This window comes from Sporobolomyces salmoneus, assembly GCF_050403485.1.
Source record: "Sporobolomyces salmoneus JCM6883 DNA, S_salmoneus_JCM6883_v1_ctg2, whole genome shotgun sequence".
NCBI classification, from domain to species: Eukaryota; Fungi; Basidiomycota; class Microbotryomycetes; order Sporidiobolales; family Sporidiobolaceae; genus Sporobolomyces; species Sporobolomyces salmoneus.
In genome coordinates this window covers 640,483-661,572 of record NW_027481161.1, presented here as the reverse complement: position 1 = coordinate 661,572, position 21,090 = coordinate 640,483, and the positions used below count along the sequence as shown (strand labels likewise).

General features: G+C 51.9%; 7 protein-coding genes across 7 annotated transcripts; 3 read left to right on the top strand and 4 right to left on the bottom strand.

The window, feature by feature from the left end:
* Positions 1-139: 139 nt before the first annotated feature.
* Positions 140-588, top strand: JCM6883_003765 (uncharacterized protein; the record flags this gene model as incomplete). Its single annotated transcript, XM_076628736.1, has 3 exons — positions 140-151; positions 227-281; positions 347-588. 3 exons carry the CDS (start codon positions 140-142, stop codon positions 586-588), a joined length of 309 nt encoding a protein of 102 aa, XP_076491472.1.
* A 798-nt stretch (positions 589-1,386) lies between these two features.
* SLC1 (1-acylglycerol-3-phosphate O-acyltransferase SLC1) lies at positions 1,387-2,572 on the top strand (the record flags this gene model as incomplete). Its single annotated transcript, XM_076628735.1, has 4 exons — positions 1,387-1,771; positions 1,843-2,018; positions 2,085-2,277; positions 2,349-2,572. The coding sequence occupies 4 exons, from the start codon at positions 1,387-1,389 to the stop codon at positions 2,570-2,572; spliced, it is 978 nt and encodes a 325-aa protein (XP_076491471.1).
* Positions 2,573-2,911: 339 nt separating this feature from the next.
* JCM6883_003763 (uncharacterized protein) lies at positions 2,912-5,528 on the bottom strand (the record flags this gene model as incomplete). Its single annotated transcript, XM_076628734.1, has 8 exons — positions 2,912-3,017; positions 3,089-3,247; positions 3,338-3,471; positions 3,552-3,832; positions 3,889-4,266; positions 4,331-4,602; positions 4,689-4,772; positions 4,846-5,528. 8 exons carry the CDS (start codon positions 5,526-5,528, stop codon positions 2,912-2,914), a joined length of 2,097 nt encoding a protein of 698 aa, XP_076491470.1.
* A 458-nt stretch (positions 5,529-5,986) lies between these two features.
* Positions 5,987-7,962, top strand: JCM6883_003762 (O-fucosyltransferase family protein; the record flags this gene model as incomplete). The annotated part of the gene is made up of 5 exons (XM_076628733.1): positions 5,987-6,547; positions 6,614-6,707; positions 6,768-7,145; positions 7,214-7,693; positions 7,784-7,962. The coding sequence occupies 5 exons, from the start codon at positions 5,987-5,989 to the stop codon at positions 7,960-7,962; spliced, it is 1,692 nt and encodes a 563-aa protein (XP_076491469.1).
* An 817-nt stretch (positions 7,963-8,779) lies between these two features.
* Positions 8,780-10,689, bottom strand: JCM6883_003761 (GSK family serine/threonine-protein kinase; the record flags this gene model as incomplete). Its single annotated transcript, XM_076628732.1, has 6 exons — positions 8,780-9,118; positions 9,180-9,285; positions 9,354-9,423; positions 9,501-9,855; positions 9,932-10,015; positions 10,099-10,689. The coding sequence occupies 6 exons, from the start codon at positions 10,687-10,689 to the stop codon at positions 8,780-8,782; spliced, it is 1,545 nt and encodes a 514-aa protein (XP_076491468.1).
* A 1,206-nt stretch (positions 10,690-11,895) lies between these two features.
* JCM6883_003760 (uncharacterized protein) lies at positions 11,896-13,846 on the bottom strand (the record flags this gene model as incomplete). Its single annotated transcript, XM_076628731.1, has 9 exons — positions 11,896-11,998; positions 12,104-12,344; positions 12,438-12,504; positions 12,580-13,085; positions 13,156-13,204; positions 13,269-13,424; positions 13,502-13,553; positions 13,633-13,659; positions 13,740-13,846. The coding sequence occupies 9 exons, from the start codon at positions 13,844-13,846 to the stop codon at positions 11,896-11,898; spliced, it is 1,308 nt and encodes a 435-aa protein (XP_076491467.1).
* Positions 13,847-13,994: 148 nt separating this feature from the next.
* Positions 13,995-20,986, bottom strand: SEC7 (Arf family guanine nucleotide exchange factor SEC7; the record flags this gene model as incomplete). The annotated part of the gene is made up of 13 exons (XM_076628730.1): positions 13,995-14,126; positions 14,191-14,317; positions 14,378-15,038; positions 15,103-15,386; positions 15,454-16,067; positions 16,132-16,320; positions 16,378-16,525; positions 16,587-17,059; positions 17,128-17,644; positions 17,717-17,838; positions 17,903-18,929; positions 18,995-19,144; positions 19,218-20,986. The coding sequence occupies 13 exons, from the start codon at positions 20,984-20,986 to the stop codon at positions 13,995-13,997; spliced, it is 6,213 nt and encodes a 2,070-aa protein (XP_076491466.1).
* Between the last annotated feature and the right edge of the window lie 104 nt (positions 20,987-21,090).

The following is a 21,090-nucleotide window of genomic DNA, read 5'->3' as shown; positions in this document are numbered from 1 at the left end:
TTCAGGCGACCACAAAGCGAGAGACGAAATCCAAGCCGAAGGGCTGCGTCCGGAAATCCGCGTTCTTCTTGTCCGACACCGCTGCCCAGCTCAACGGCCCTCGACCAGACTACGGATACGTCGCAAGAAGGGGCAGAACATGGTATACTATGTGAGCAGACGATCACTGCGTTCAAAAGAGTTGAAGAAGAATCTCGGCGCTGATCTCTTGAACTCGCGTGTGCAGGTCTGCCCGAACTGCTCAGAGCGATCTGATGACTATCAGTCTTCAATGGTTCACTGTGCGTATCCTCCCCTCGACTTGCGAGGCTGTTCACGAGGTTGATGTCGACTCCTTTGATAACAGATGCGGACTGCAAGATCATGAGAGTCAGACAGGGTCTCGGTACTCCCCCTGGATCATATATGGGAGTATCATCGACACCAGTCAAGGAGACGGGAGGATTAGCGTCAAGCGGAGGAGCAGAACGAAATGTAAACGAACAGAAATCCTCAACGAGTCCAAGCCCGAGCCCAGGCCAGTTAAAGCCCGCTAACGAAGAAGCAGGGACGAAGGACGTCGTCAACGCTCCCAAGGAGGATCCCTAGCGCCGTGGCGCCAGCAAAGGTGAGCTTTCCCGCGGAAATCTTGCGATTTTGCTTTCGCTCACTCCGCTTGTTCATCAGCACAAGACGACCTCTAGCGCTTTGCTCGACTGCCCAGGTGGCATCCTCGAACCTGATACCCCCCATTTCCCATCCAAGCTCGCCAGCGATACGACTTCATCCCTTGCTTCCTTCCTCCAACCCTGATACCCTCTGAGCTGTACCAAAACCCGCTTTTCTTCCTCGGCTCCTCCCCCTTTCTGCGCTCCATCGATGCGAAATCCGCCTTCTAACCCTCCCCTCGATCTGGCTGTGCCATTTCTTCTGTTTCTCCGTCTCGTTCCCACTCTATCAAATAACCGGTACTTCGTTCCTCGACCAGACATTCTCGACAACGATGGACAGCGCCGAACTCAGGTGGCTTAGTGAGTGAAGGGATCGAGACTGGACGAGAAAGGAGGAATGGTCTTGTTGGAAAAACGAAAATGTTGTCTATCCCTTCTTCTTCCCGGTTCTTCTTAGCTGGTCTCCCTCTTCTTCTCCCTGAGTTGTGAGCTTGTAACGTTCGTCAGTTTCCCTGGCTTCCAACCATCTTTCAAATCCGCGGGAAAGACTGGACGAAAAGGCGAGCGAGGTACTTTTCGGTTCTCGATGGTTTCTCTCGGTTCGGTAATTGTAGGCGAGTAGTCCGTCGTGTTTGTGCTTTTTCGGGAATTATGATTCTGATCGCACTCAATGCAGCCGGCGAAGTTTCGATTTTGGATTCTGCTCTAGTCCGCTCGTTCTTCCAACCCCCACTACATGCCCATATTTGGGGCGGCTCTGATCATCAGCATCGTGGCTCTACCACTATTGCACTACGCGCCGCGGACGGCTTCGATCGCCTTAGCCTCCCTTCTCCCGACCATCATGCTCTCCCGCGTCTTCTCCCCCGTGCGGTACTACCTCCGGCTCACGACGTTCTTACTCGGCTTGGCAGCGAATTCGGCATGGGGAGTCGTCGTCTCGGTAGCAATGTCGCTCGTTGGGAAAAGCATGAACATCAATTGGGTAGTCGCTAGGTCTTTCCGCATGTCGACCGCTCCCCTCTGTGGTGTGACGTTCAAAGTAGAAGGACAACAACATTTGGATGAGAACCGACCGGCCGTACTCGTTGGAAATCATCAGACTATGCTCGATATCCTCTGTTCGTTCATCTCTCTTTCTCACTCTCTCCTCTGCCGTTCTACGAACCTGACACGCACTCCACACCTGCAGACCTCGGAGCCGTGTTCCCGAAAGGAGCGAGTATCATGGCGAAGAAGGAGCTTCAATGGATGCCACTTTTGGGTCAATTCATGACTCTCTCAAACGCCGTCTTTGTCAACCGATCAAAGCGCGCTGATGCCGTCGCAATCTTCGCAAAGGTCGCACAAACGATGAAGAAGAAATCTGTAAGCTGGCTTACCTCCCGCTCGTCGTTCAAGGCCTCTTAGTGACCGATTTTGCATCGAAAACAGTTGTCGCTTTTCATTTTCCCCGAAGGAACTCGTTCAGCTTCCCCGGTTCCTTCTCTCCTCCCGTTCAAGAAAGGTGCATTCCATCTCGCTGTTCAAGCTCAACTGCCAATCGTTCCCATCGTCTGTGAAAATTACGCCGGAATCTACTCGAGTAAAGAAAAGAGGTTCAACAGTGGAGAGATTGTCGTTCGAGGTATGTCTCATCCTCTCCTTCCATTCAGAGACACGACCGGAGCTGATGAAGCTCAATTTCTCTCCTCGTAGTTCTTCCCCCCATCTCGACCGTCGGAATCACTTCCTCCTCCGAAGATATCACCAAGTTGACCGAGAAGACTCGCGATGCAATGCTCGAGGCGATCGAAGATCTCGGACGGAAACGACAAGAGGCGAACAACAGGATCGCAGGAAAGGCTGGGAAGAAGGCTTTGGAAGAGAATGGAGAACGACAGAGGTTGTTGAGCGAGGATCGTACTCCCGCGTCCTCGTAGACCATTGAGAGACGAAGAGAGGATGATAGAATATGTATGAGACGATGGCGAAGGAGAGGTCGAAACGTGTGGAAGAATACGATATCCAAGAAGTTTCAGGTTGTAAATTCGTGTAAAAAGTACCCTTCTCTTGTCCCTATCGAGCTCCTAGTGAGTCTCACTACCGATCAAGCGAACTTCCAGCGCGGCAGTCTCGACAGAACGGTTTATCGCGAGACGGAACGTGACGAGAAGCGATGCAAAAAATTCGAAACGAGAAAATATGCAATGAAGTACAATGAAACTGGAGATATTGCTGCTATAAGTATCTATGGTATGCGAGGTCAAAGTCGCGGGTATCTACTCGAGGTCCGAGAAAGTAGGCATCTCTACGAAATCTACTCCACCTTCCTCGTCGTGGTGGAGAATTCGGCTATACTCGAGACAGAGACGGTACATGTAGGCACTAGTTTGGAAAGAGTTCCGAGTCAGGACCGTCGATATAGCCTAAAGCAAGAGTGATAGATCGATACTCACGCCATGTCCGCTTTTCTCCAGAATTCTTTCGCCCATCGCTTTCCTGACTCTCCGATCTTTTCTGCCAAAGAGTCATGCCCGCCTTGACCTCCCGGAGTTCCGATGAAGAACGCCATGATATCGTACAAGTCTGAGTAATCGATTTTGAGAGGTACGTAACTGTTTTTTTAGGAGAAACGAGACAAGGTGGGCTCGATCAGCATGTCCGCGAGAATTCGACGACGAAGAGAGAAAGCGGAGATGCCTTACTGCACCCATTCTTGTACGCGATCCTGATACCATTCGGGGAACGCGGTCGACTTGAGCAGAACCGAGCGAGTCGACATCAAGCGATGGAAACGTCCAGACCAACCATTACCGTCGACATCAATGAAGTACTTGTACTATCGAGCGACCGGTTCCGATAGAGGTAAGCTTCAAGAGTCTAGATGAAAACGACGAGGGAGAGTGAGCGAGAGCTTACAGTGTTCGACTCGTCAATACCGATCGTAGGTTTGAAGTCCATCGTACTCTTGATCAACTCGCAAGTCTCAAGATCACACTGTTGAACGTCTCCCGCGAAACTCGTATCCATGTAGAGCTGGTTCAAAGTCGAGATGCTGATGTTTGATTCTCGAAGTTTACCTCGTTGAGACCAGATGACTGCTTTCTCGCCTTGAGTTTCATGAGACATGGTGTGAAGTCGAGCTCGTTGCGAGAGTCGCCAGGGAGTTTGGGTATTGAATTCGACTCCGGTCGTCGAACCTATCCGAAACAGGAGATCAGCCTGTATTGTCTACGAGAAAGATCGATGTACTCACCCCTCCATAGTACCTTGTTGTTGCTCTTTGCCTCCCACGCGGGATCGTAGCCGATGTAGTTCTCCTCGTACTGCTCGAGGGGAGTCGAGAGGATATCCGACTGAAGTCGAGTTTTCGCAAACGTGAACAACGGTACGAGAGGACCTAGGGGAACTCCTTGACCCATCGTGTGACCGTGCAGTTTCCGCAACTCGGGATGGTGACATAGATCGGCCGTCTTGGCGTGCGACCAGATGAACGATCGTTGAGCTTCGCCCGAATAATCTGCGACGAATTCTCCACGTTCCGATCGACGAAGAGGCGAGTTAGGCGCGCAGGCTTTCGCGAAGTTCGAGAGACTGCTGTCTTCCGGTTCGGTCCACTCGGACGAACCATAGTCTAGTGACACGAAGAAAGGATTGAGTTTTCGAATTCACGAACAAGAGGAGGGGGTTCAACTCACAATCACCTTGTTGTCCTAATTCGACCATTCGCTCTCTTTCAGCATACGGTAACATGACGGCGGGGTTGTCGTCAATGATAAAGGTGATGTTGAGTTCTCGGTGCATTCGATCCGCAAACATCGAGAGGAGGTCGGCGACGTCGGAAGCTCGTTTCAAGTCGGCGTAAGCTCCATGAAGGGAAGGTTTTCGAACTCCAGGATGTAAGGCGACGGTGAAGGTGTGATCACGTTCTTGCATGACTCGGTTTCGGTGTCGAGAATCGGAAGCTTCGCTAGAATCGGTCGACGAAAGAACGGACCGTCGTCAGTGACGGGCGATACTACATCTGACGCGCTCGGAGATGCAGGAGAAACTCACAGAGCCCAGTGCGGCGCGAGATCATGAGCGATTTGGTCGTATTCATCTCGAAGTTGAACGTTATGTTTTTCGCAGAACGCCCACCTAAAGCCGCCTCGTAGCTCGGAGTCAGTATGGAAAATGAAGGTCGTTGAGAATAAGAGGAGAAAGAGCTCGCCAGTCATCGAAACCTTTCGGAGGGTTTCTTCTGTATCTCTGCTTGTACTCTGCGACAGCCTCGGATAAGGTTCTGCTCTGTTTCGCCAGCTTGTCCTTCCATTTCTGCTCTGCCCTCTCGATCAACTGATGAATAGGATGTTTGCCCTTTGGATTGACGAGCAATAACCCGTTCGGATGAAAAGTGTGTCGACTCCTTTCTTCAATCTCCTCCGGCGTGAGGGGTCGATTCGGATCCGTCTTGACTTGGTAGTCGTGCCAGTCTTTCAGTCTTTGTCCAGTCGCAGGATGTAGATACGAGACGGCGTTGCTGGAATGACGGAGGATGGGGAGGAGAGAAGGAGGAAGAGGTCGTTTCGAGAGGGCGTGCGAATTCCGGTGCACGTAGGATCCAGAGAAGGTGATGAGGGCGCATAGCGAGATCAGGAGGAGGGAACGGGGGTTCCGCAGGAGTCGAAAGGCGATGCTCAAAATGCGAGTTCCGGCCGCGATGATGGAGGGGAATCTCCGTTGCTCCTTCTCCTTCCAGGTTCCTAGAGGTGGTCGATATACTTCAGGCTGCCGCCGTGGGTCCAGGTAAGGCGATGGAGGTACTTTGGATGATGATGAAGGTGGAAACTCATTCGACGATTCGTGATGCGGTACCGCTGACGACCTGCGACGAAGGTGAGGTGCACCAGACATATCGTTCGATTTTCGCCGGCGTTTACTTGAACTGATTAATCGAGTGTTGCGGTGGACAGCGTGAATGTTTGATGAAAGGTCTGTTTAAATTGTTTGATCGTTTCCAGCTCCTTCTCTCCTCTCTATTCACTCTCAAACGTCCAGATCTAGATCCCATACGCTACCGAACCGGTCGATAGCGGTTTAATCTCTTCGCACTCAAGTCTCGACAGAACTTCCTTTCCCGGCAAAAAATGGCTGAAGCTTTTTTTTGTCTGACCTCCTCGAAAGGTCTCTCGGAGTCTATTCGACAGGAGGGGAGGCTGGATTGACGTCGGTGATGTGATAGAAAATCACGGAAGTCCTCTCAAGTGCAAAGATCCGACGTCGACGATCTCTCTCATTTTCCTTCACTTCAAGCGTCTGTCTCGCCTCGAGCTCTTCGTCCTTCACTCTTTCAATACGGTTCAGCCTCGACCATGTCTCGACGACGCTCGCCAACCGCCGACATCACCTTGAACGGTGCCGTTCCCTTCTCTTTCCCTAGCACCGCAATCGACTCTTCGACTCCTAGTGGACCTCTTTCTCGTCGACCTGCAGCTCGCACCTCTCCAGACCTCGACGTATGGTATCACCCTTCTACATCATCGGGCGATTCAACCCCAATCGACCAGCAACCGACTTTCTCCTTCCCTACCGCTTCCGCTTCTCCTCCTCCTCCATCCCCTCCTCCGAAGGAAACGGTGAAGAAGACCGGATTCTACAAGAACAGTTCGTCAATCGCCCATGCGAGGAGCGCGACTATTGGCGCAAAGATGAATTGGAGGGATAAAGGTCAAGATTACGCTGCTTTGCGAAAGAAAGCATCGTCGCAAGAAGATGGGATCAAGGCTTCGTACGTTGCGACTGGAGTCGGTGCACTCGCCCTCGTTGCGATGGTATTCGTCCTTGTGTCGACATCGAAGAACCCGACCGTCGCACATATGAAACGAAGAGAGGCAGAATTGGCAGCTGCTCTCGCTCCGACTCCTGTGTATTCGGTAAGTGATCACTCCTCGACTCCCCTTCTCGTGCAATGAACGCTAACATGGTCTTCCGCTTCACAGCCTGCCGAGATTGCCGTCAAGAAGCACGATTCGTTCCGAGATGAATTGGCGACCGATATGCAGTACGTGACGACGCCTCAAACTGGTGATTTCGGTATGTCCACCGTCTGTAGACTCTCAAGCGAGCCAAAGCCTGACGTTATCATCATCACAGCCGATCAAACCCTGAATCTCTATCATCTCGCCCATCTCGCCGCAGTTCTTCAACGAATTCCTATCGCGATGCCTCTCGCCGTCTCCTCGCTCGAAACTCCTCTCGAGAAACCTCAAATGCCCGTCTCTTCGATCTACGACATGTCTCGGTTCAGTCACACGACTTCGATCGCGATGTTGGATTGGCAAGATTTGAAACCGGATCTCGAAGCGGAGAAAGCTGAGAAGTTGGGATGCTGGACGGGTGCTTTGAGTGCTCCGGAAGTACAACAAAGGGCGGAGAGCATGTGGAGGTCTGGGTTGGCAACGAGCTTCGTTCCTGTGAGGGTTTCGACGGCGCGAACGAAGCTCGGTGAAACGGTCGGAGACGAGCTCATGGGTGCGTTTGAACCTCTCGACTCTTCTTGCATTTGATACAGCTACTAATGCTCCCTTTCTCTGTCACAGCGACTCATCGATTCATCGCAACTTTCGATCATGACGCTTCCGCAAAATCCGGACTCATCGAACAAGCGAAGCATGATCGCTCGATTCACAGCGTCGGGCGTGCTAGCATCGATCCCGACGATCACCTACTCTGTATCGACTCTTCCCTCCACCGTCCCGAACATCCCACGACTCTTCACACGACGACTCACCTCGACCCTCGAGATCACTCCGCTTTCTTCTCCCACGGTCGACACCTCCACTTCAACCGCACGATCCACGATCTCGCCGGAAACGTCGTCTCCCATCTCCTCGGACACCGAAACCATTTCCTCGCAGTCCACATTTCCGCTCGAGCTCGAGCATCCGAATGTCGTCTCCTGAACCAACTCGACCATTGCGAACCCATCCTTGAACACTACACTCACGCCGTCGAACGAATCAAACACCTCCTCACGCTCGCGAATGGAAGTGCTGGACACCGCAAATCTCGAGAACATCGTCATTCGACTCGTTCCCTCTCTGTCGTCGTTTCAACCGATATCCAAGACCTCGCGTTCATTGGAGAATTGACGAATTTGGGATGAACAGTGCTGGATTACGAAGATCTCGAATTGAGGGAAAAGTTTGGAACGTGGTCGCCAGAGGTACTTACTTCGGCGATCGAGAGTCGTGCGGCGGGATTCGTGGGAACGAGGGGTAGTTCACAAAGTACTCTTTCGGCGTTGAGGGTACGGACATGGCACAAGGGTCCTACGGAACTTTTATAGACATCTTTCTGTTCGTTGTATTCTGTTGTAAAATGATGCATAGTTGACCGTCGAGTTCTCGCTTCTGTTGAAAGTCTCGAGAGGTGAGGTACGCGAGCTTGATGGAGCTCTTGTTATTGCTCTACTGTTCGCGACGAGGAGTGCTAATCGTCTAACGGACACGACGAGTCACTCTTTAGTTTCTTTCAATTTTCGCAAAGCATCCGGGTTCTCGACTTGCTCGCTAGGCACATTGAAAGAGAGAATAGAGGTACAGCGTTGCAACGAGAACTAGACTTGAAGGCGGGACGAGACGGAGAGACGGGAACAAACGAAATAGAGAAGAGAAAGTAGGAAAACCCCAAAACCGAAAACGGTCTCGAGGGAGGAAGGAGGGCAAGAGAGTAGAAAGGTGAGGAAGGGGAGGAGGGGGGAGAGCGAGTATTCCTGTTTGTTGTAAACGACTTGGACGTGTGGGTTGCCGGATAACAGAGGGTGGAACAAAAGGAGAGAGAGAATTTTTACGAAGAGAAGTCGAGGCGAAAAGAAGCACTGATTTGAAAACTGAGGCGGGAAAAAAACGATTTGAGGAGAACGACAGAGGGAATCGGTTAACCGGGCAGTCTGGATGGGGTGGGTTATAGTGAGGCGTGGGGGAGGAGAATCGGGGAAAAAGGTAAAGTACGATAAACAAGCTTGGGGAGGAGGAAAGGCATTGACGGGGAAGAGGGAATCACACATAGGGAAAGACACACACAGAGAGAGAGACAGAGGGAGAGCGAAGATACGATTAGGCAATAGACGAGAGAAGGAGGGAGAGAAAGAGAGGTCGAGAGAACTAGTCGAGAGTGATTTTCATATCGGCATGAGGAATCGGTTCAAAGTTGTTCAAGTCGATCCCTCGACTCAAGAGTTCTTGTTCAGCGTGACTCGGTACGAGTTTACGGTTCAAATCGGGTCGGATCGAGAGTTCTTCGCGCGTGAAATTGAAGAGAGGGGGCATGTCTTTTCCGGTCGGCATCTTTGCGTCGGCGACTCGAAGATCGTCGAAGAAGGGATGACACATGGCTTCGATCGCGGTGAGTCGGGCAGAAGGGGTGTATTCGAGAAGTTTCGAGATGAGATCGATCGCTTCGGGAGGAGTGCGAGGTCGGAATACTTTGACGAAAGGATGAGGCTGAGCGCACAAAGAGCGTCAGGGATCTGCTATCGCATCAGTTCGAGAAGGAGGAGCTTACCTTGATCTGAGGGAATTTGTGTTCCATGTAGTTCGGGTTCATCGTCTTGATTTGTTCCCTCGTTGGCGTACCGAGAACCTTGATGATCTCGACGAGTTGATCGATACTACAAGTGAGAGACAGTCGTGAGTCTCTCGACGTAGAATCGAAGAAAATTCGCGAGATTGAACTTACCCAGATTCTCCAGGGAAAAGAGGTTGTCCCAACATGAGTTCAGCCATGACACATCCCGCTGACCATACATCTATACGAGTCAAGGGAGAGTCGAGAGTGAGTTGCTGTTCCTCGCCAAGGATGAAAAGGGAGAGAGGGAAGACTTACCAATGTTCGTCGTGTAGTTTGTCGCACCAAAGATGAGTTCAGGTGCTCGGTAATACCTCGAACAGATGTAAGAAACGTTTGGTTCTCCTTCGATCAAAATTTTCGCACTCCCGAAATCGCAAAGTTTCAAAACTCCGGTCGGAGGGTTCAACAACAAGTTTTGAGGTTTGATGTCTCGGTGACAGATCCCGACCGAATGGATGTAGGCGAGAGAACGCAAGAGTTGGTACATGTACAGTTTGATGTAGTGCATCGGCATGGTTTGTTTGAGTTTCGCGTAGTGTCGAGACGCGCGGTAAACCGTTTCGGGAACGTATTCGAGCACGAGATTGAGGTAGACTTCATCCTTTTTAGGCTACATAAGCATTCGAGTCACAATATGAGCATTCGAGTTGGTGAAGCGAGAGAAAAGAGGTTGAGAAACGACTTACTTTGTCACCGTTCGAGTAGAAGAAAGCGCGAAGATCGACGACATTCGGATGTTTCACCACTCTCATGATTTGTAATTCTCGGTTCTACGGTCATACGCACACCCGAAGAGAACGATGTCAGCTAAATCTGCTCGAGGGGAACGAGAAATTCGTTCGTCGAAACTGACCTTGAATCGTTTATCCTGCAACACTTTTTTAATCGCAACATCATCATCCCCTTCGTTATCCGGTCCAAGTGACCCTTGTGCAAGTTTCGCCGAGAAGACGACTCCGAATGAACCGTTTCCGACGACTTTGGAATGAGAGTAGGCGAGTTCGATTTGATCTCCGCTCTTGCCGTGCGAAGCGATCACTTTGACGAGTTTGTGAGAATCGTCCGCTATTGTCGTCGACGAAGTTGAAGGAAAGCGAGAAATCGGAGGAGGAGGAGCAACACGTGGGGAAACGTTTGCAAGTCGAGGTGAAGAAGGAGGAGAACCGGGTATAGTTGCGACGGGAGGAGTTGAGAACGTCGAGAGTGAATCGAAGGGGTTCAAGCGAGGGTGAGAAGAGGAACGAGAGCGAGGAGTTCGCCGATGAGCAACAAAGTGGGACGAAGAAGGAGAGTCGGGAGTCGGAGAGTGGAACCGAGGTGTTGCGGGCGAGAGGGGACCGACGGAAGGATCGAAGCAACGGTTGAAGTGCCAGGGTAGGGGAGGTGGGGCACATGGATTGAGACAGAGAGGGAGGTCGAGAGGAGGTAATAACAAGGAACGCATTGCGAGGGAAGGAGAGAGAGGGGAGAGAAAGCAGTGGTCAGTGCGATGTACGTTACGAGTCCATGAGGAGCATGATCGAGTTCAAGAGTGGCTGGCAGTCGTAGAGTAGAGAGGAGAGAGAGGAGGAAGGAGGGAATTCCCACCTCAGGCCTCGATGCGATCACAAGTCGATCACTTTCCCTCTAGACCTCTCTGAGCCTCGTATAGAGCCTTGGGTAACACCTCTAGCGTACTCTGATACTCCTACGAGTTCATCCAAGCCCACTCGAGGGAGAGAGACGCGATATGAACCTCGTCTTGTGATCAATTCCAACTCCACCTGTTCCCTCCATTCTCTCTCTCCCTCTCGAGCTCCTTGCCCTTTGAACCTCCGTTTGTCCGCTCTATTGTAGGATGGGAATGATTGACTCACACATTGAACGGGTTGGACGGTGGGCTTGAACAGGGAAGAGAGGCGAGAGGGTCACAAGTGATTCACCTCGTTTTGCGGCAGTTGAGAGAGGAGCGAGAGAAGAGAAGAGGTCGAGAGACTGGAAGAGCGCTAGTGCTGTGTCTGTCGAGGGTGTCGAGGTGTATGAAGGTCGACTCGAGAGATTCGAATGATGGGGGACGCAAAGCGAAATTGGAGAACAACCTTCTCACTCTCAACCAGTGGGGGAGTATGAGTCTCCCCCGAGAGGGGCCTCGAAGAGCTCAACTTGCGGTGTACAGACTCGTATTGACAAAAGACTCGAGCGAGTCCATCTCGCCTGAGCAAACTTCGACGAAGCAGGGAAACTTTCTTCGTTTCGCAAGAAAGTTCGGTTTGTCAAGCTTAGTTCCCCTCCTCGGAGCGCGATCGATCTGCCGTCTAACGCGTGTCCTAGCGTCGTCGTAGCTCTACCCGTTTCCTGCAAGCGTCAAGACTCGGACGGATTGTTTCTCCAGGCGAGTAAGTTTGCGTTTCGTTGCGAGCGCACGACGTCGAAAGTGAGCGATAACTCTGTCGATCCGCTACGCTCATCCGTGGGCGTGGATGCCCTTTGCGAGTATCATTCGCGAGACGGTCAGAAGGCCCGACACTGGGCTAGAAAGACAACCTTGCGAGCGAAAGAGGATTAGAAAATGTGAGAAATATTTGGTGTTTCACTCGTCACGATCAGCTCCCTTCACGACCCACTCGAAAGCAGCAAGAACGCCAGCGTGATCTTGAGCGAGTCTGATCGTCTATTCCGTATCTGGAACGATACTCTTCATATCCAGCTCCGTCTCTCCTCTCTCTTTCCTCCATTTGTTCGAAATCTCGAGTATCGTCTCATCTATCACGAACCTATCAACATAACATCCCATTAGTCAAACCATGATAGCTTCTCAGCACACAGTGCTGAAGCGAAAGAAAGAGAGGAGGGAAAGAGAGAGAGAGAGAAAGACTAACCAATATTTCCTCAAGAAATCCAACGACAATTCCCAATTCTCCGCCTGCAATAGATCATTCCCGTGAATCCTGATCGCCTGAACCAGATCCTTCGTTAGTTCTTCGAGAGGGTATTGATCCTTGAGGAGGATGAGGCGGTCTCGTAAGGAAGGGAAAATGATTCCGTCGAAAATTGCGTTGTGGGGGACGAGGAGTTGGGTTGGAGTGGCGCGGAGACTCGGGGGCAGGATGTAATCGGGATCTGAGGGGGACAGTGGTGCGAGATGAGTGGATGTGGAATGATGCGAGACGCTCGGAAGGAAACTCGGAGCGACGAAAGAGACTGAGGACTTACGTTCTCGTTTACTTTTCATGTGATAGGAAATCAGCTGCATAGCTTGCATCGCATTGTTGTTCGACGACTGAGCCCAGACAGCAGTCAAATGTGTCAGTACGGATGTGTTGCGGAACGAGAGATCTCGTCGGTTTTGACTTACGAATCCCGTACGAGCGATCGCTTCATCCGCTTCTTCCACATTCCCACTTCTAAACTGATCCAAACACCAAGTCGCAAACGCAGCTCCTTCGTTCCCCGTGCCGAAACTGTGTCCCTCTCGATCGTTTGAATGACTCGGTCCTGGAACTGGGATTGGGAGTGGGTTGCGGTGAGGTGGAGGTGGTAGCGAGTAGCTGGGTTCAGGTCGATGATGATGTTGAGAGAAGTTGTCGTCTCGGTCGGGATAAGCAGTTGGACCCGAAGAAGAACGACGAGAATGGGAGCGCGATGGAAGTTGATGTTCTCTCGGTTGCAATGATTCGGTAGGCTGTGACGGCAGTTGCGTCGGTCGATGAGTCGGAGGTAGATCAGAACCGAGCTCGGCTCCAACGTCTTGATTGCGAGTTTGAGGTTGATTTTGCGGATTTCCAGCAAGGCCAAGATCGTCAAGACGTAAAGCGCCCGTCGCGATATCGATAGGTGAGCGAGATATCAGTGATTGAAACTCTGTCGAGCGAGTAGGAGGGTCGTGAGTATTGAAGCAAGGGAGGAATAGCCTCGAGGAAGAACGGCAAACCTGGAAGAGTCGTCTTCAATCTGGGAAGAGCGCCTCCGAGTCCTTCACCCTGTAAAGGAGAGATGGACTGTCAGACTCACGACGAGGAACATGATGTAGGGAATGTGACTCACGATGAAACCGCTCAACCCCGCGAGAAGTTGTCGCAAACGTTCATTCTCCTCCAACAGAGCTTTCACAGCTTCTCCCATCCTCGAGATCTGTTCGTCCCTTCCAAAATCTTGCAGTTTCACTTTCGCTTCCAATTCCTTGATGTACGCTTGTTTTCTCTGCAACGGGGGATTGAAGCTCGAGCGTCAGGGAATCATTCCGAGAAGCGAGAATCAAGAGAAGAAAGACGACTGACCTGCCTAAATTCTCGTTGCGCAATCCGATTCTGTGCTTTACGATCCGTCTCTCTGACCGTCCCCAGTCTTCAACGTTAGGTTCTGTCGCTGTCCCTCAACATTGCCGAACGGACTTTAGAGATCGGCTCACTTTGTGGCTTTCCCTTTCCCTTTGCGTCTACTAGGCCCCGCTAGAGATGTCACATCAGCATCCTGTTCCAAATCCGAATCTCCTTGCTGTTGTCGGGGTGACGAAACGGGTAAGTTGATCGAAAGCCGAAACGCTTCGGAGAGGAAGACTGTAGGAAGCTTGCCATGTCGTGGGAATCTATTGATTGACTTCGTGTTGGCGTGCGAGTTGCCATACTTCGAGGGTCGAGAGTGCGTGAAGGTGAGAAAACAAAGCACGCTCTCTCGGGACTTGTTTCGCAATCTCCTTCCGAGTGAATGGAATTTCGCAAAGGATAACCTAAAGAAGCTAGAACAGAATGGATATACAGAGAGGGAGAACTTCTAAAGTCCGAGAGCGACCTGGCCAACTCGAACAAACACTTCTCGAACCGCATTTCTCAGAGTTGGATCCATCACTTCTCTAACGAGTGTATTCGTCACGAGGGGGTATAACCGAGGCAGTTGTGCTTTGAACTGTCATCAGGTAGGGAGAGTCAGGCGCGTGTCACACAGGACAGCGAAAGAATGGGTAACTCACAGGTTCTTCTTCGAATCGACAGAATCCTTGAAGGATCTCCGTACAAACAGGCGTCCACGCAGCGATATTCCGCGCTTGAGTTTCCGGATTAAGAGAAACATAATTCGCGAGTACGTCCAGTCCGAGTCTGCGAGCAGAACGGAGTCAGTTCGAGTTTCAGAATCGGAAAACGGAGAGAGAAACTCACGGAGCAAAGACGTCGACGACTTCAGCTCGTTTCTGTACCGCTTCCGGTTGAGTATCTCCATACATCCTCAGTAGCACATTGACGAGAGTCGCAGCGCTCGTCGATTCTTGTCGAAGCAAGTTTGGAAGATCTCGCATGAATCCAACTTTCCACAACGCCATTCGAAGGTCCTTGTCGGCGTTGAACTTGCGCGCGAATCGATACGAATCGTCGAGAGCCGACATGAGCCGGAGGAGTTCGGTAGGAGGGATCGTCGTGTAGACTCCCTCGTTTTGGAGGAGTTCGTGAGTCGTTTCGATGAGGAGAAGTTGGAGAACGCATTTCACGATGATCTGTCGGAAGATACGTTTGCGATCGGCCGGGGCGACAGCTTTTCGGGATGAGGGGGTAGCGAGCGAGGATTCGGAAGGGGTATCGGGAGAAGGCGAGAGCGGCGTCGGGGCGACGAAACCGTTCGAAGGTGGTACTTCGCTCGACGGCGATTCGTCGCCGGATGGAAGTAGGAGGGAAGGATCGAAGAGCTGGTAAGCCGTTGTCGTCTTGAAGAGCTGAACAAATGTCGAAACGATTCGTTCCCATCTTTCCGGAGACAGCTTGTTGACATTGTTCTCGAGAAGCTGTTGAAGGCATGACGTTCCTATCCGTGCGAGCGTGTCGTTCTCTGGTGACAGTGGAGTATGGTCAGTCAGGGAGAATGGAGAATCGACGAGTCAAGGCGGACGAACCTTGACAGATGCATTCGCAGAGGAGATCGAGTAGTTTGTCGAGTAACCGGGAGAGGACGTCAAAGTAGAACGTGAAGAGGTCGACGAGGTTTCGTAGTGCTTGAATCATCGTCGTCGACAGCCAAACGCTCATGTCTTCGTGCGTGCTGAACCTCGAAACGTCGGATCGAGAGCGGAGGACTGCGAAGATCGGGAAAAGGACTTCCTTGCAAATCGTGTCCCAGAACTCGGCGGGGAACGATTGTCCGTGCTTCTTGAGTGTGTCGAAGAGGTAGTCGAGAGATCTGATCGCAGAAGAACAGGATCAGACTCGATTTCGAACGAGCTTGCCAAATTCAGAAAGCGACTCACCGTTTACGAACTTCGAGATCTTCTCCGTTCATGATAACGTCGTAGAAGCCAAAGAGAATGGGGAACCAGAATCGAATCATCGGATCGTCGGTTGAAGAAGAGTCCACCACAAGTTGAGGTTGGGAGAGGGGGCATCGAGGACAGCTGAGCATCATCGGGATGAGAGACCGGAGGAGCTCGATCGCTTGCAGGGCGACTCGTTGGAACTTGTTGCTCTTGCAGAAGTCGGTAACGCAAACCGTCAAATCGGCGAACGACCCGTATTCGACGATTTGAGCGAAATGTTCCTGGTTGACTCTTTGAACGATCTCGAACGACTGAACGGCGATTCGCTCGTTGTGGACCTTGGCGGCGGCGGCGAATACTCCGAACATCGTCCTCCAACCGGATCGAAGGTTCTGAACTCGAGCTTGAATCATTTGATGAAGGCATTGAAGGACCATGTCTCGAGCGTCGGGGTGATTGTTGTGCACCATGGCGTACTCGAACGGCTTGAGGAAGTCCTTCTGGAATTTGAAGTTCGCCAACTCCTCCTTCTCGAGGAAGCGCATAGCGAGTTGTCGAAGCGAGTCGAGAGCGAGGAAGGATACTTTCGCGTTCGTATGACAGGTGACCTACGCGAACGAGTTCAATCAATGAGCTGGTCACGAGCAGTATCGAAGGAGAAAAAGAGCTTACTTGGTTGAAATGCTCTCCAATAATTGTCCACATATTCGACCATTCGAGACGAATACGATTCATGTTGTAGTAACAGATCTCGACCAGCTTCTGTAAGCAGAATACTCGAGGTTGCTCGGCCAGTCCCGAAGCTTGAATCTCCTCCCACGAGACATCGCTCAGCGCTTGAACGAAATCGACAATCGCGGTCTGGGGACGAAAGAAGTCAGCTCGTGGTCGAAAGACGAGAGCGGGAGAGTAGCTTACACCAGAGAGGTTAGGTGTCGAAGAGAAGATCATGTCTGCCGTGATCGTGATGTGTTGAGATCGAGTCTCCTGAGCAACCTCGTCTGTCGGTCGATTCGTCTTGTTGCGAGAAGAGACGGTGGATCGACGACCTCGTCCATTCGAGGATCTGCAGTGACCCCACAAGTCAGTCGCTTTCCTCTAGCGTGGACTAATGGAGAAAGACTGACGGTTTGCGTCCGAGTTCGGGAACGCTTTGCGAGTCGACCCCTTGAGCGATCAACTGGAACCGTTCGAGCTGACTGACACACGTCAGGACCTCCCTCCAAGACCCCTTGAGATAGTTTCCATCGACCATAGCGACGTCGAGGAGAGTCTTGATCGCTTCTACGTTCTTGGGTTTCATCTCGCCGAAATTGTTGAGGAACGTGAATTTCGCCAACGTCGTAACGAAAGCGTTTCGTTCGAGCTCGAGGTCGAAGAGACAGACAATCTTGATCGCTTGTTTGAATCCTTCGAGAGAAAGCTTGATGAGGTCGATATCGTCGGAATCTTGAAGAGGACCAGAGATTCCAGCGAGAATTGGCATCCAAGCGACTTCGAACATGGGCTTGACGTGCTCGAAGTGGAACGCCGAGTAGTATTCTTCGGTTGCTCGACCCGCTCCGCGTCGTTGTCCTCGAACGAGAGTTCGGAAAAGATTCTGTGGTCAGTTCAAGAGAGGATCGATCAGTCTTGCGAAGCGGATCGACAGCTTTCTCCTGAACTCACCTCAGTCTTGTTGACCATGCTCTCCGACTGCCAAACGTAAGCTTCCCTCTGTAAATCTCGTCCGACCGTCGCAAGAGCGTTCGCGATACCAGTTCCCGCCGCAACTTGAGGTCCCGCGGCTTCGACCTCATCCTTCATCCTGATCTCGTTCGCGTTGATCTCGTCATAGATTCCACTGAGAAGCGCCTCGTCGAGGTCCTTTCCGTCGTCGATTCCTCGGTTGTTCTTGATGAATTCGACTTTCGACATCGGTTTCTTAACTTGAGGGTTGTGAGCGTCGGTATTGAGGAGGATGACCGAGAAAGCGAGAATGTAGGCAGTGTCGGCGTTCGCGAAGACTCCAGGGTTTCCGGCAGTGTACCGTTCAGCGAATTTAAGCATGTAACGATCGATCTTCTGCGCTTCTCCGGGAAGTCGGAACGATTGGAGGAACATTCGAAGGGCGTCGACGAACTTCATCTGGTTGAAATCCATGTAGTCGACGAAAGCGTGCATCGCGGCGATATTTTCAGCGTCACTAGAGTTGAAAGAAGCCGAGCGAGTGATGAGCTGCTGTCGGAAGATGGAGGAGAGAGGAAAGAGAGCTCACCCTTCACCAAGGTATTCTCCGATCTGGGCCTTGTCGAGACCATCAGCATTGAGGAGGAATCTCGCAATATCTTTCGGTTCTTTACTCCTAATGAATCCCGTTTCGATAAGGAAGGCGACACCCTGTGACGTTCTCACTCGTGTCAGTTCTGTAGGCGGTGGGACTGATCGACCGAGAGGGACTCACTCTCTTGGGTTTGAAGTTGAATTTCTTGATTCCCTCGAGAAGAGTCGTTTTCCGTAATTTGGCATTTTCAAACCTCGAAGGGTCATCACTCGGTGCGACATCTGGAGTGTTCGCTCCCGAAGCGCTCCTCCTATCTCCGTTCGTCTGGTTGTGATTCCCGTTCGTAGTCGTTGTTGAGAGATCGGTTTCACTTGTTCTTCGGTCGTCGACAGACATGCTCGGTCGGGTCGAGCCGTTCGTGTTGTTGTTGAGAGAACTCGAAGAGGTGGAAGGAACGAGAGTAGCGGCGGTAGCTGCAGCAGCGGCGGGTACTGATCCCCGACCAGCCCACGAAACGAGCGATTTGAGAACTTCGACGAGACATTCGAGAGATTGACGTTTGAGATGAGCTTCCGGAGGTTGACCGACGAACTGAGCATCGGAGAATCGGGATGACTCGTAGAGAGAAGTCGCAGAGAGGGGGAACGGGGATGCAGCGGTCGAGAGGGCCGAAACGACGGGAGGACCGGGACGTTCGTTCGTCGGAGGGAAATGAGTCGTACCGAGTTTCGATACGACGTTGAGGAGACGTTCGTAGATGTTGTCGAGGGAAGATCGATCGCAATCGTAGTTGAGGTAGATATCGACGAGCGCTTGGGGATCTTGAGCGAGTCGAGCGAACGCAGCGAGGAGTAAACTCTTTTGTCGGACGGTCGAGGTTCGCATTTCGAGGATAGGGAGGAAGATTTCGTTGAGGAGTACTTCGATTTCTTTCTTGAGCTTCTGTCGCATCCCACTCAACATTCGACTGAAGATTTCGCACGAGAGTTCGAACACTTGAATGACGGGAGAGACGGCATTTCGAGAGAGGGCGAGACAGAGGTATTGCTTCGTCGCGGCGAGGAAGGGAGTTCGGTCGCGAGAGGTCGAAGAAACGATCGCAACATGAGGATCGACGAAGAGAGGCATGTGATTGTGAAGAACCGTCAGGACGAGGTGGAGGGATAGAAGTTTTGATCTCATGGCGGGTGATTTGAGGTCTCGTTCACTGTGAGAGTTGGATCAAATGAGCTGGACTTCGTCTCGCACAATAACAACTGATTCGAAACTCACCTTTCGGCACCAAGTGGCTTCATCGAGAGCTTGCAGAGAGCTCGGAATACGAGGAAAGTGTCCTTGATGTACAAGTCGTTCGTCGAAATCGTCTGTACCGGTTGAGCGGGCGCGGTCGAGCCGTCTCCGTTGAGTTTGGCGAGATTCTCACTGCAGCGAGAAAGTGTCTGGGTTAGCCTCACACTCCCCTAGCAGTGGGCAAACACGAGAGCGTAGGACTCACGAGGTGATCTTCTCTCCGACACTGAGTCTCGGCTTCTCCTCGACCTCCTCTGAGACCGCAATCTTGGGAGTTTCCGATTTTTCCTCATCCTCTCCTTTTTCCGCGTCCTCATTCCCAACTTTCTCTTTCTGGACCTCCTCTGTCGTCTTTTCCACCGTCTCTCCCGTCTCGATGGTCTCATTCTCCGTCTCGACTCCCTCTTTCTCATTCTGCTCCTCCTCTTTCACGCTCTGCAGATCCGTCCTACTCGCGTTATTCTTCGCAGATGAATTCACTCCCTCAACTCCGAGTCCCACGTTCTCCGCAATGACTTCCTTCGGTAACACTTCCCCCAGTTTGACGCGATTGAAAACTCCTCCAACGATTTGTCCCAAAGTTGCCTGCGCTACTGTCTGAACAGTTCCTGCTCTCCCCAGAAGGAAGACGTTATACACAGTTCTGACCGCTTTGAGGAGTGCCGATTGGTGGACCGGTAAAGAAGACGAAAGGATGAGGGAAAGGAGGCAAGAGAGTAACCTCAAGAGGAGGTTATCATGTTGGGTTGTCGGTTGAGACGCCGTCGACGAAGAAGAAGAAGAAGTCGAAGTAGCCGCGGCGGTACCGGCTGGGGAAGGGGAGAAACAATCGCACACGGTCGAAGTGATTTGGTCCGCGAGAGGGAGTTGATCGATATTCACTGCCGGTCCTCCTCCTCCTCCTCCGGTTGTTGACTCGTTATCGTCATCTCGCATACCAGAGTCGGGCATCATAGGTCGATCGAGGGCGGATTTATCTTCGACGAAGAAATCGTAGGAAACGAGTTTTCCGATACAATCCAATGCCGTAATCATGAGTGAAAGGGATTTCGTTTCGCATGCGAGTCGAAGTGGGAGGAACACGAGATGAGGGTCTACCGTTGCCGTGGTTGATCCAGCGGGAGTCGAAGCGGTTCCGTTCTTGAGGACGTCGAGAGCCGAGTCGAGCGCGTCTTTCAAAGGTTTCGATTTCTTGGCTTCTTTTGTTGCGGCGATCGATTCGAGTGAAGAGACGATCAGGATACCGCTGACGAGGTGAGTGGAACCGGGGGCGGAAACGGTAGTGATTGAGGCTTGGGATTCTCTTCGATGTGAGGGTTGTGATTCGGGTTTCGGTGAGCTGAGGGAAGGAAGGGAAGGAGTTGCCGAGTGACTCGTCGTTGTCGATGCGGTAGGCTGAATGGGAGTGCTCTCTGCTGCCGCGATGGGAGTCGGAGTAACGGGATTCGGATCGGAAGAGGAAACGGGTTCAGAGGGAGGAGTCGTTTCGTCGGCGGGAAGGGACTGTTCGACCGGGGGCTCTTGAGGGGTCGCTGATGGAGATCTCGATAGATTCACGTCTTCGAACGTGCCGTCTCCTTCGGGTTGAGGCTGATGTTGTTGCTCCGACGTGATCGCTCGAACCTCTCCTACCTCCTCTTGAACGCCCTCGTCCGCCTCACCTTGCCCTGGGTCTTCTGATACCATGTCCTCAACTGGCGCTGGATCGCTGGAGGGAATGGGAGGTGTTGATTCTGCTGAGACTGCGACTTCTTCTACGCGTTCGCTATCTCCTCCTCTTCCCTCTGATTTAGCGGGACCATCTGTAGTCTCTGTCGTATCTGTTGTGTCGTCTAGTACTGGTGAGATTGTCGACTCTTGAGCTGTTGCTGTCGAGTGGTCGGAGGGGTCTACGTGGGGCAGAGGAGGAGAGAAAGTGGAAGGTCTGGCACCTTCAGCCGGTGGTGGATCAGGCGGTGGGTTGGCTTCCGACATCGACTCGCAGATGGGCGTGAAGAGGGGTGAAACGGAAGTGCGAAATCGTCGCGCTCTCTCGAGATGTTGTAAAGCAGGAGTTTCTGAACAACTGGTCCAGAGGG